Below are 13,259 nucleotides of genomic sequence, written 5' to 3' on the forward strand. Positions count from 1 at the left end.
ATTATAAACTAATTTTTGTGCAATTTTGCCAGTTCACATAGGAACTTTAAGCAAATATTATCACTTTAATCTCAAATGCATTGACAATTAAATGTATAGTATATTGTTATACTTTTTATGCATAGTTGTTTTTGTGCAAATATAAAAATAAACATTTAATAACTTAATTCAGTGGCAAAAATGGACACAATGGACTGATTTTCCCTTCTACAGGATCTTCATGATTTACATTACTGACAGCAGACTACTGAACAGCACACAATAAAAATCACTCGTTCAGACAGGAAGGAAGTCAATCTCTTTATTATGAAACCAAGGCAAAATAAAAAACATCATGTCACGTTTCTTTGAAAACAGGATCACACAGAGAGGAGATGATCTCATTAACAAACCAAAGGAACACACAGTGTGTGGCTGGAGACGATGAATGTAGAAGCTGAAGCAGACGGCCGGCTCCGTTATGTTGGAGGAGGAGGATAGTACTGGTTATACTGACCGTACTGACCGTACGGACCCCAGGAGTTCTGACCGCCCCATGAGTTATACTGCTGGAGAGAGAACACACACACACGGTCACGCTGAGCACACACACACACACACAGACAGAGAGACACACACACTGCAGGACTGACCTGGTACCAGTTGTTGTAGTTGTATCCGGCGTGATTGTCCTGCATGTCCTGCATCATCTGACCCGAGGCTCCTGATTGGTCGTCTGTCCGCTGTCTCTTTGAGTCCGACTCCTCTGATCTACAGACGACACACATCCGTCTCAATGATTCACATCCTCTAACCAGCGCTTCAATACACGAATCCACTAATGGAGTCACTGTTACACACGGAGCCACATCTCTACACTTGATTAAAGTAGATTAAGATATTTATACTAGAAAACATGACAGAAATAGTGAGGAGGATGGGTTTATGACGTGTTTCTGCTCTTCCTGTCCCTCACCCGTTCTCTGCTTTCCTCTTCAGCGACTCCTGCTCCGTCTCCAGTCTCTGATGCTGTTCATACGCCGACACCAGGCTGAGAGAAGACAACAGAACCTGTCAGAGCAGCTCTGCTGAGAGAAGCACAGCCGTCTGAGACTCAGATCATACACTCACACGTTGATGTCGCTGCCGAAGTCCTCCAGGAACTCGACCCTGCGCTGAGAGAAGGTGAGGCGCTGCTCCAGAGACATGGGGCTGTTCAGCGCTCGGTCGAAGCAGGCCAGGATCTCCGTCTCGTTCTGCTGCACGTCTCCGCTGTACTCCAGCTCCAGCAGGTTCAGGTACAGCTTCGGGTTCGTCTGAGAAACACAAACAACCTGATGAGAGAACGGCTGAGGCTGCTAGAGTTCAGTTCACTTCTGTGATTAAACATTAAAACCTTGCTTCATTCAGACGATGTTCTGTTTGTCTTTGACACTCTTGGGTTTCCATCGACCAGCGTAATTATGAGTACAGAAACTGCTCAATTAAACTCTTCAAGCACTACTTTCTTGGTCTTCAAGGACTAAAATGTTACTCAAACCATTTTGTTGTTTTCTTGCCAATTCTAATAAACTAATAAATAAAGTGCAGGACAAAAGCATGCAATAACCGCGCCAGCTTTAATTTTTGAAACAATATTATGACAAAGTTATCGCTTTCCATTTTTAAACTGATTTTATTTTTTTGGTTCACTAGAATGAGACAATATTTTAATACTATTTTTATTTTTAAATGACACACTATTTGTCTTTCCATCACACAAATCAAAACAACGCAGTTGTATTTTGAAACATTTTAACTAATCTAGGGCTGACACTAATAGGAATGTATATATTTTAGATATCTAATGTCTTTAATGGAGTCTCCTCTGTTCATCAGTGCTGTATTTATTTGATCAAAAATACAGTAATATTGTGAAATATTATTGCAATTTGTAATACTGTTTTCTAATCTTATTGTACTTTAAAATATAATTCTTTCTGTGACACAGCACTGAATTTTCAGCATAATTACTGCAGTTAGGATTAGGGTTAGGGTTTTATGATCCTTTAGAAATCATTATTATCAGTGTTGATACTGTTGTGCTGCTTCAGATTTTTAGGGAACCTGTGTTTCTACTTAAAATGAGTAGAATTTATTCAAAATAGAATTTTTTTCTAACAATGTAAGTATCAATTTAAACATTTTTTTGTTAATTTACTGAAAGTAAAAAATCTATTTTAATTCAAAATAAAAAAGTTTAAAAATGTATCATATAAAATAAATTACATATACATATATATATATTTTTTTTGAATATAAAAAAAAAAATATTAGTTAAGATTAAATGTCCATTTCGCATTCAGACAATTAAATATTTTTTGTTCATTTACTGAAAGTAAAACAATATCTTTATTATAATTCATTAAAAAAAATATAATCTTTTAAAACAAAATGTATACATTTTATAAATAAAAAAAAATAAAATGCATAATTAAATATGTAAAATAATGATATTACAGTTATGAATCTAAAATCTTTGTTTCATGTTGGAAGTGAACCAGCACCTCATCCTTCTCGACGGCGTCCAGCAGCACTTTCTTGGCCTTCCCGATGCTCTTCTGCACTTTGAGCAGCTGTCGGGCCAGTTTCACAGCGTAGAAGGACGCCTCGCTGCTGTTCTTCCCGTTGGAGATGGCATCCGTCAGCAGGGCTTCTGCTTCCTCCATGTGTCCGTGCCGGCGCTCCAGACTCACCCTCCTCATCCTCACCGTCGCCAGACCAGGAACAGCCTCCTCCATCTCCCTCAGGATCCGCCGCGCCTCCTCCACGCCGCCTGAAACACATCAACACACATCAGACGGAAAATACACTTCTTTACTGTGACCAGTTGGACGGCACGTCTCATATTTCACCTTGCTGCTCCTCAAACGCGGCCCAGAGCAGGTGCACGGTGGGTTTCTTGGGCAGGTGGATGGTGCAGGCCTTCTTGAAGATGTGCCGGACGCCTTCCACGCTGTAGCTCTCCAGATACTTGGCGTACTTCACAAAACAAGAGAGAGACAGAGAGAGAAAGAGAGAGAGAGAGAGAGAGGGAAGAGAGCACATAAAGATTGAGCTTTCGCTTCACATCCCCGCAACTGCTGAATTTCCATTGACAAGATCGTTTTGAGAATTTCTGTTTTAAACCCATCAGCACCTTCATGGAACCAATAAGATAAGTTTCTGTAAGGTAGAAGGAGACGGAGAGGTGCAACGTAGTTGGCAAATGCTGCAGTCAAATCTTGTGTGGCAAGCAGGCCATCCCCTAATATAACAGATACAGTCAAATATCAACGTTACACACAAAGAGTGCAGCAAGAGTTACTGTGGAAGTGATGAGGGAGGTCAAAGGTTGGAGAGAGGGAGCGAGCGCGAGCGGCTGCAGCGTGTAACTACCTTGATCCAGAACTCCTCATAGAGAGCGCAGGCGATCAGACAGCGCTCGAACAGAACCACCACACGCTCCGGCGTCCCGTTCTCCAGCTCGAAGTCCAGGTACTCCCTCCAGTTGTTCAGCTGCGTCTTCTCCAAGGCCTTGACGTGGAAGTACGGACGCTTGATCTGCGGAGCGAGACCGGCGTTCGTTAGGAAACCAAAAGAACTGAGTTTCGACAAGACGCATGCATTTCAATTCTGCTTAGCGATTCACAAAGTGATTTAAGATGATTATAAAGGAGACACTCACCCCTTCCTCGAAGGCCCAGCGCTTGCTGACTTCGTGCTCGTTGTGGTTGAACACTTCCTGGCGGGTCTCGATCACCTTATGCCTCATGTTCTCGATCTCCGTCACTCTCTGGAGAGCAGAACACAGCGTCCTGAGCATCGCATCGCAGGAGCAAACACTTTATCTCGTCTGATGTCCAGCTACGCAAAAGGTCTACGTCACCATGAGTTTGACAGAAACAGTACGGTTTGCACACCCAGTGAATCAGCTCTGGCCGGTGATGGGACGGTGGCATGCCGTCACGAGCCCGTCCCACTTTAAGCCCAAGTCCCTGATTGGATGCCAACCTCAGGTGTTCATTGGCTGCTAACGGAAAGACACCTCTTCAAACCTGCACACGTGTCCAGGATCAGACGCCGTACCCTACCTCTGCCATGTTTTGAAGCCCGCGGATGACAGACGGCGTTCTTACCTTGGCTGGATCCGGCAGGTCGTCTGTTCCCGGAGGAAGCTCTTCTCCCGGAGCGTCGTCTCCGTTGGGCTTGTTAGCGTTAGCCAGCTCCACCCGCAGCTGCACGAACTCCTCCTCAGACAGGAAGTGCTTGGGGTTGTTGCTCTGGACGTGCTCTTTGAACCTGAACAGAGAGAGAGAGCGATGGTGTTTAATCAGTGGGAAGCCTGAAGGCGTACCGGAGCAGATATCTGAAGCGACGCTCACTTCTGGAAGTGCTGGGAGTACAGCTGCGTGGGAATACACAGGATGCGGTCGTACACGGCCGTGACGTTGGCCAGCTTCCCCTGCTCCGTCTCCCAAGCGATGTACGCCTCCCACAGACGGTCGGAGCGGAAATCAGTGCCGCAGGCCAGAACGGCGTGCTCATAGGACCTGAAGGAACACATGGACTGTAAGCCAGTAGATTCGGTCATTAGATCATCACGTTGTTTGTTAAGCGCAGCACTCACGCTCGGATGCGGTTCTCCGCCTCGCCGTCACTAGTGTCTTGGTTCTCTCGCAGGAAGGTGATATAGTGAAGCCACAGGTCCACGCTGAGAGGAATGGCCTGAAGACCTCGGCGGTAAACCTGCGTCAGGAAAACACACTCAAATCATGATGCTTTGTTTTTAAATGTGTGTTCTGGTGACTTTATTGCGCCTTGCTCAGTCCTGAAGTCACTGAGACTCACCTCGTCGGCCATGTGTATGTATCCGTGCTTCTTCTCGATATCTGCATACTTCTTCCAGTAGCCGTAACAGTAGGGGTAGTGCAGGAAAAAGGCATCAAACGCCTTCCTCGAAGCCTCCAGGTGGCTCTGAAAGCAGAGAAACGCTCATGAGCCACTGATGAACGTCTGCATGTGACTGCTTTAAAGACACTCACCTCCTGCTCAACATACTGCAGAAGATACACCCAGCCGTTGAAGTCTTCAGGGTTGTCCTCCACAACCTTAAAGAGCCGCTCGTACTCCGCAGGAAGCCCGGGATCTTGTGCGGCAGCTGCGTCTGTCGCCGGTTCCACCGCTTCCGAGGTTTCTTTAGGAGCGTCCTCCAGCTCCATGTTGGAAGGGCTCTCCGAGTCGCCGGCTTCGGGCTGCGTCACAGCGTCCGGCTCCGTGTGCTGTCCGTTGGAGATCTCCACACCGGGATCTGGAGCGCTGGCCGTGTGGTCGTCGTTCTGCATCTGAAGCGGTTCTGAAGCAGACGTCTGCTGGATCGGATCATACTCGTGGGGTTCTGGGTTCACCGTCGGCTCTGTGACGTAATCGACCCCTGGGACCTCCATAGCAGGAGCGTCCCCGTTATTCTTGTCCAACATCTCGGTCATGAGCTCACCTGAAAAACACACATCAGCAATCATCTCACAGCTCTGCTGGCAATATAAAACCAAGCAACAGCAGACTACAGCGAAAATGTTCATCAGATGTTAGAAACACTTCTAGAAGGAGATAAAGCCTTTTCAGTAAATGTACACTGCTGTTCTAGTTTGGGATTGGTGTGATTTTTAAAAGAAATAATCAGAAATATTTCTTGAGCAGTAAATCATCATATTTTCATGATTTGTGAAGATCATGTGACACTGAAGACTGGAGGAATGATGCTGAAAATACAGCGGAGCATCACAGAAATACATTACACTTTAACACAGATTCACACAGAAAACAGATGATTTACACTAGAATAATATTTCACAATTTTTAAGAGTATTTTTTATTAAATAAATGCAGCCTTGATGAGCTGAAAAATACATTTTCTGATCACAAACTTGTGGACAGCATTGTCTCTTAATATCAGGATGTTCATATATTTCTTCAGGAAAACAAATAAAAAATACTGAGAAATATGCAGTTCATGCAACATTTAATGCCATTACAAATGTAATGAATCGAAGACTTTAATTTGCATAAGACCTCTTTAAAGACTGTAAAGCTGCTTTGACACAATTAGTATTACATAAAGCGATTTACAAATAAAGTCGATCTGACAAACGCAAAGTTGTGATAAAGACGCCTCAAAAATAATCCAGTCGTTTACAAATGCTCATAATTGCGTCTAAACTGCATCTATTTGTTAGACTTCGCACTGCTAAGGGTTATCATGTGTTTGGTCTGTGTAAACACACACAGAGGAGGAATAATAGTTGTATATTACGTTTGTGTCGCGTTTCCTGCTCAAACGACACTCGATGATTCGTCGAATTAACATTAGTTTGTGAACGTACGCGAGTAATTAATCAAAACACGCTCGCAGTGCCATGTCAAAGGCGAATTCGTTTCAAAACCAGCACAGCGTGTTATTACAGTATGAACACGGTCTGGTGTCGGCCTGGTCTCTTCACGCGTTAGCTAAGATGCTAACTAACCGACGCCGCTCATTTACCACAGAAACAAACGCACGCAAATGCGGGAAAACTACGGCGGGAAAGATACTTACCAGAATCTTCCATGAAACTGGAATCAAACGGCAGATATTTTCACAACTTATTCGAAGTTTAATGCGGTTGATAACATGTGGTCCAATGGCCGCCTTCTGTCGCATTCAACAACCGATGCGTCGAGCGCCGAGAGAAGGACACGAGTGTCTGCGCATGCGCACCGCGCTACGAAACTCAAAACAACCGTGACGTCATTTCTGGTTACAGCCTTATAGACATATAAATACGTCGTTACGATGACCATTGCTACAAAAAAAATTAAAAAAAATAATTGAAACTTATTATATGTTGTTTTAATTTTCCCTTACTAAATTATACAGTTACTGATGCTATGGACTGTGGGATTACTAACAGGTTATTAACAAAAATCTGTCTCTAAACCTCTTTTCTCTTTATTAAAACTTGATCTAGTAGCCTACATGAGAGAATCAAATGTTTTGCAAACTCGCTCCGAAGCTCCCGATCAAATGATTCGCGAAATGCGCTTCGGAGTCCCGATCTGAATCAAATGTTTTGCAAACTCCGAAGCCCCGATCTCAAATGATTCGCGAAACGCGCTTCGGAGTCCCGATCTGAATCAAATGTTTTGCAAAGTCGCTCCGAAGCTCCCGATCAAATGATTCGCGAAACGCGCTTCGGAGTCCCGATCTGAATCAAATGTTTTGCAAACTCCGAAGCCACGATCTCAAATGATTCGCGAAACGCGCTTCGGAGTCCCGATCTGAATCAAATGTTTTGCAAACTCGCTCCGAAGCTCCCGATCAAATGATTCACGAAACGCGCTTCGGAGTCCCGATCTGAATCAAATGTTTTGCAAACTCCGAAGCCCCGATCTCAAATGATTCGCGAAACGCGCTTCGGAGTCCCGATCTGAATCAAATGTTTTGCAAACTCGCTCCGAAGCCCCGATCTCAAATGATTCGCGAAACGCGCTTCGGAGTCCCGATCTGAATCAAATGTTTTGCAAACTCCGAAGCCCCGATCAAATGATTCGCGAAACGCGCTTCGGAGTCCAAAAAATAAATAAATAAATAAAAAATAAATAAAATAAAATACCTAGACGCCTCATTGGCCGCTCGACCGCACGTCAACGTCGCCGCCATATTGGAGCGGACAACTCTCATAACTCTCACATCAGGAAAGAAGAAAACAAACCAGAATCATAGACAGATTGGACACCTACAAACCGTCACACGATAATAAAAACAGATCTCGGGGTGTTATCTTTCACAGGTAAGACTCAGCTGTTCTTTCTCGATGTTTTTTGGTCATTTTTAACATTATGTTGACAGCCAGTGTCAGACTATTAATAATAGATAGCGATATCGCTAACGTAGTTATCAGTGAAAGCTGAGACTTCATAAGAATTCAAAGTTTAAATGAATTCTTATTACGTTTTAACTTATATTGCCGTTTATATAATAAACTAAATGGTGTTATGAGCACAATATACAGAGTGAGCCCTCTCCTGCACCCCTGTCTAGATTAATGATGGAGCTAAAGCTTCTCTCTTTAATTTCACTACCGTTACTTATTTACAAAGATGAAATAGTAACACTTTAGAATACTAGTCCTTTAGTTAATGTTAGTTAATTCATTAACGAACCTGAACAAACAATGAAGAGTACATTTATTACTGTATTTATACATCTTTGTTCAAGTTAATGAAAATACAGTTTTTCATTGTTAGCACAACTTTTGATTTAAATAATGCATTAGTAAATGTTGAAATGAACATCAACTAAGATTAATAAATGCTGTAGAAGGATTGTTCTTGCTTAGATCATGTTAACTAAAGTAGTTGACTAATATTAACTAATGGACCGTTATTCAAAAGTGTTACCGATTAAGTTTATCATCACTTGATTATAAGGATTTCATTGCTTTTCATAAAACTGTGAACTTATTCTATATATTCTTTTTTCTTCCCTTTTAGCCACTTGCAAACAGGACAAGGACAGTCTTAAGGAAAGCTGAGGAAAGCTGTTCTCAGAGACGAGACTATTCCTCCACAGACTAGTGTTGTGTTTGTACTAAACCCAGAGCAGCCCTGAATGAATCGACAGAATGACCAGCTCATATTCTAAAGCCATTAATCGTTTGAAAGCATTAATTTATACCAGAAAACAAGACAGAAATACTAAGGAAGAAAATCTCTGTATTAATCACTTAATCGTTTGATTCTGATTCATTCAGACATTTCTAATAATGTTGATACCAATGCTAATACTGCACTCATGTTTATAATAAAAGAAGACATAATCATTCATAAAAAAAACTTTTAAACCCAGCAAAGAAATAATGGATGTTGCAATAAGTGATTTATTTTCTCATTACATACAGTCAAGTATATTACAGATCTCTTCATACTCGATATAAAATTAGATTGATTGGCGTATATATTCAGATTTGAGAGGTTAAAGGGCAGAGAGCATGATCACTATACAGCGGATTCCTCACTGCTTCCTCACATCAGCAATAATCTGGGGAAGAAAAAATGATTACACTCTGTATTCCAGTGCTAATATATGAACATCATCAAACCAAGACATTTGCAGGAGATGCATAATGACCTCAGATATTAATTTTAATTATCTACTCAATATATTAATTTATTTCATCAAGTCTCGTGTTATCAACTCCATATTTATACTGAAAATAAAAGTAGCTGTGATCTTATTCTAGTTAGCGGCTCTGAAATCGAGTGACAGCTGATTGGTTGATTGACAAATGTCTTCACACACAAAGTGCTTCATATTCAAACACAGTTTAGATTAACACTTATATAACTGTATTGTTTGTGTGAGAGGAATCAAACAATCAAATCCTGCGATCATTTACTCTTCCTCAGCCTGAACAAGTGCTTTTTTTTCTGCTGAACACTAAAGATGTTTTTTTGAGAGCGAACAGTTGACGGCACCCATTGACTTCTATGCTACAGGAAGAAATACTATGGAAGTGAATGGGTACCATCAACCGTTTGGTGTTCAAAGCATCATCTTTTTAGCATTCAGCAGAAGACAGCTAAAAAAAAACTAATTCCTAAACCTCAAACTACAACCATGAGGCTAAAAGCTATGCTATGTGTCAATCTGAGTAAGTGCTGTAACAGTTTATAAAGACCTTGATGTTGTTTGGACGCCAGAACCGTGTGTGTGTGTGTGTGTGTGTGTGTGTGTGTGTGTGTGTGTCCACCTGGATGTTCCCGTGTTTGGCTCCTGGGATGATGTGAATCCTCTCAAAGTCCCTCCCCAGGATGATGACGTCACAGTCAGAGTAGTGCGCCTGTCCCACGAGCCCCGGACAAAACACCACACACAGTCTGACACTGATAATCACAGAGACTTCTACATATCATCTGAATGTGATGTTTTGCTACATTTTTATTTATTTTTTTTTAAATCGAGGAATCAGAGTTTTAAATGTTTTCATTTCCGGTTAATAATCTCTGCTGCTGCTGTTACACTCACAGTCACGAACAGCTTGAATCATCTGGACTTTTTGAGTCAAATATTTTGGCAAAATTATTTAGCATTTTTATTTTATATTATTTCTTAACATATCAGACAATATCTGCCTTCATTTTGCAAGTATCTTATTTATTCTCGCTTATAAACTTTTTGTTGCTCTTTTTGTTGTGTTGTTGTTTTTTATCCTCATTTGTAAGTCGCTTTGGATAAAAGCGTCTGCTAAATGAATAAATGTAAATGTAAACTTATCAAATTATGGCTTCGTTTCCTTACATGAATATCGAAATATTCAACTCAAATAAACACTTGTATGATGCAGTATTAGAATTAGAATATAATTTGGGGTCCTGAAATACCCTGAACACTGCACAGAGGTTAAGATGACCATTGCTACAAAAAAAATAAATTGAAACTCATCCTATTTTGTTTTAATTTTCCCTTACTAAATTATACAGTTACTGATGCTATGGACTGTGGGATTACTAACAGGCTATTAACAAAAATCTGTCTCTAAACCTCTTTTCTCTTTATTAAAACTTGATCTAGTAGCCTACATGATAGAATCAAATGTTTTGCAAACTCGCTCCGAAGCCCCGATCAAATGATTCACGAAATGCGCTTCGGAGTCCCGATCTGAATCAAATGTTTTGCAAACTCCGAAGCCCCGATCAAATGATTCGCGAAACGCGCTTGGGAGTCCCGATCTGAATCAAATGTTTTGCAAACTCCGAAGCCCCGATCAAACGATTCCCGAAACGCGCTTCGGAGTCCAAAAAAATAAATAAATAAAAAATAAATAAAATAAAATACCTAGACGCCTCATTGGCCGCTCGACCGCACGTCAACGTCGCCGCCATATTGGAGCGGACAACTCATAACTCTCACATCAGGAAAGAAGAAAACAAACCAGAATCATAGACAGATTGGACACCTACAAACCGTCACACGATAATAAAAACAGATCTCGGGGTGTTATCTTTCACAGGTGAGACTCAGCTGTTCTTTCTCGATGTTTTTGGTCATTTTTAACATTATGTTGACAGCCAGTGTCAGACTATTAATAATAGATAGCGATATCGCTAACGTAGTTATCAGTGAAAGCTGAGACTTCATAAGAATTCAAAGTTTAAATGAATTCTTATTACGTTTTAACTTATATTGCCGTTTATATAATAAACTAAATGGTGTTAAGAGCACAATATACAGAGTGAGCCCTTTGACTGTCTAGATTAATGATGGAGCTAAAGCTTCTCTCTTTAATTTCACTACCGTTACTTATTTACAAAGATGTAGTAACACTTTAGAATACTAGTCCTTTAGTTAATGTTAGTTAATTCATTAACAAACATGAACAATGAACAGTACATTTATTACTGTATTTATACATCTTTGTTCATGTTAATGAAAATACAGTTTTTCATTGTTAGCACAACTTTTGATTTAAATAATGCAATAGTAAATGTTGAAATGAACATCAACTAAGATTAATAAATGCTGTAGAAGGATTGTTCTTGCTTAGATCATGTTAACTAAAGTAGTTAACTAATATTAACTAATGGACCGTTATTCAAAAGTGTTACCGATTAAGTTTATCATCACTTGATTATAAGGATTTCATTGCTTTTCATAAAACTGTGAACTGATTCTATGTATTCTTTTTTCTTCCCTTTTAGCCACTTGCAAACAGGACAAGGACAGTCTTAAGGAAAGCTGAGGAAAGCTGTTCTCAGAGACGAGACTATACCTCCACAGACTAGTGTTGTGTTTGTACTAAACCCAGAGCAGCCCTGAATGAATCGACAGAATGACCAGCTCATATTCTAAAGCCATTAATCGTTTGAAAGCATTCATTTATACCAGAAAACAAGACAGAAATACTAAGGAAGAAAATCTCTGCATTAATCACTTAATCGTTTGATTCTGATTCATTCAGACATTTCTAATAATGTTGATACCAATGCTAATACTGCACTCATGTTTATAATAAAAGAAGACATAATCATTCATAAAAAAAAACTTTTAAACCCAGCAAAGAAATAATGGATGTTGCATTAAGTGATTTATTTTCTCATTACATACAGTCAAGCATATTACAGATCTCTTCATACTCGATATAAAATTAGATTGATTGGCGTATATATTCAGATTTGAGAGGTTAAAGGGCAGAGAGCATGATCACTATACAGCGGATTCCTCACTGCTTCCTCACATCAGCAATAATCTGGGGAAGAAAAAATGATTACACTCTGTATTCCAGTGCTAATATATGAACATCATCAAACCAAGACATTTGCAGGAGATGCATAATGACCTCAGATATTAATTCTTATTATCTACTCAATATATTTATTTTTAGATTTTTATTGGTTATTTCTTAAAACGGGGGGAAAAAATCTGCCAAAGGTGAAAACTATTGTTTTTCTCAGCCACTGACAGATATTTGTTCTTGTTTTAATCATGAACTCATTTATATTTCAGTAAATGCTTCTCGATTTAAGGATGTTCAGATATTTGAGCTGGAAAACAAGAGGAAGAGCATCATTCTCTGCAGTGAAGAAGAACACCATGACCTACATCAGATTAAAATCTCTCGTGTTTGTGTCCGAGTCGAACGGTGGCAGGTAAAAGAAAAGAGTAAAAATAAACCCTGGACAATCTTCCTGAAACATACGTCTGCAGGAGCCTCGATGATTATAAATATGCTTTATCTTTATCACAGTATTATTTCATCGAGCCTCGTGTTATCAACTCCATATTTATACTGAAAATAAAAGTAGCTGTGATCTTATTCTAGTTAGCGGCTCTGAAATCGAGTGACAGCTGATTGGTTGATTCACAAATGTCTTCACGCACAAAGTGCTTCATATTCAAACACAGTTTAGATTAACACTCATATAACTGTATCGTCTGTGTGAGAGGAATCAAACAATCAAATCCTGCGATCGTTTACTCTTCCTCAGCCTGAACAAGTGCTTTTTTTTCCTGCTGAACACTAAAGATGTTTTTTTGAGAGCGAACAGTTGACGGCACCCATTGACTTCTATGATACTGGAAGAAATACTATGGAAGTGAATGGGTACCATCAACCGTTTGGTGTTCAAAGCATCATCTTTTTAGCATTCAGCTGAAGACAGCTAAAAAAAAAAAAAAAAGCTATGCTATGTGTCACTCTGAGTAAGTGCTGTAACAGTTTATA

The 13,259-nt window shown here is 40.3% G+C and overlaps 1 protein-coding gene across 2 annotated transcripts; it reads right to left on the reverse strand.

Moving 5' to 3' along the window:
• Positions 1-287: 287 nt before the first annotated feature.
• Positions 288-6,763, reverse strand: LOC113094031 (pre-mRNA-processing factor 39-like). 2 transcript variants are annotated; one of them, XM_026259656.1, is made up of 14 exons: positions 6,593-6,763; positions 5,043-5,494; positions 4,849-4,974; positions 4,628-4,746; positions 4,383-4,550; positions 4,137-4,299; positions 3,686-3,793; positions 3,397-3,561; positions 2,874-3,000; positions 2,526-2,794; positions 1,111-1,295; positions 956-1,030; positions 633-750; positions 288-545 (listed from the first exon to the last, which is right to left on the reverse strand). In XM_026259656.1, exons 1-14 carry the CDS (start codon positions 6,603-6,605, stop codon positions 459-461), a joined length of 2,175 nt encoding a protein of 724 aa, XP_026115441.1. In that variant the 5' UTR covers positions 6,606-6,763; the 3' UTR covers positions 288-458. The 2 variants fall into 2 exon arrangements, with proteins under 2 accessions (XP_026115441.1, XP_026115440.1); XM_026259655.1 differs by having other exon boundaries at positions 288-548.
• Positions 6,764-13,259: the final 6,496 nt, after the last annotated feature.

Source organism: Carassius auratus, unplaced genomic scaffold (assembly GCF_003368295.1).
Source record: "Carassius auratus strain Wakin unplaced genomic scaffold, ASM336829v1 scaf_tig00215230, whole genome shotgun sequence".
Taxonomy (NCBI): domain Eukaryota; kingdom Metazoa; phylum Chordata; class Actinopteri; order Cypriniformes; family Cyprinidae; genus Carassius; species Carassius auratus.

Bases quoted from the DNA above. Each gene is read 5' to 3' on its own strand.
- LOC113094031 (XM_026259655.1), bottom strand. The intron at 2,795-2,873 runs GTGAAATATGAG...GATGTGTTTCAG, and splicing joins CGCGTTTGAGGAGCAGCAAG to GCGGCGTGGAGGAGGCGCGG. The intron at 751-955 runs GTGAGGGACAGG...TGTCGTCTGTAG, and splicing joins AAGAGGAAAGCAGAGAACGG to ATCAGAGGAGTCGGACTCAA.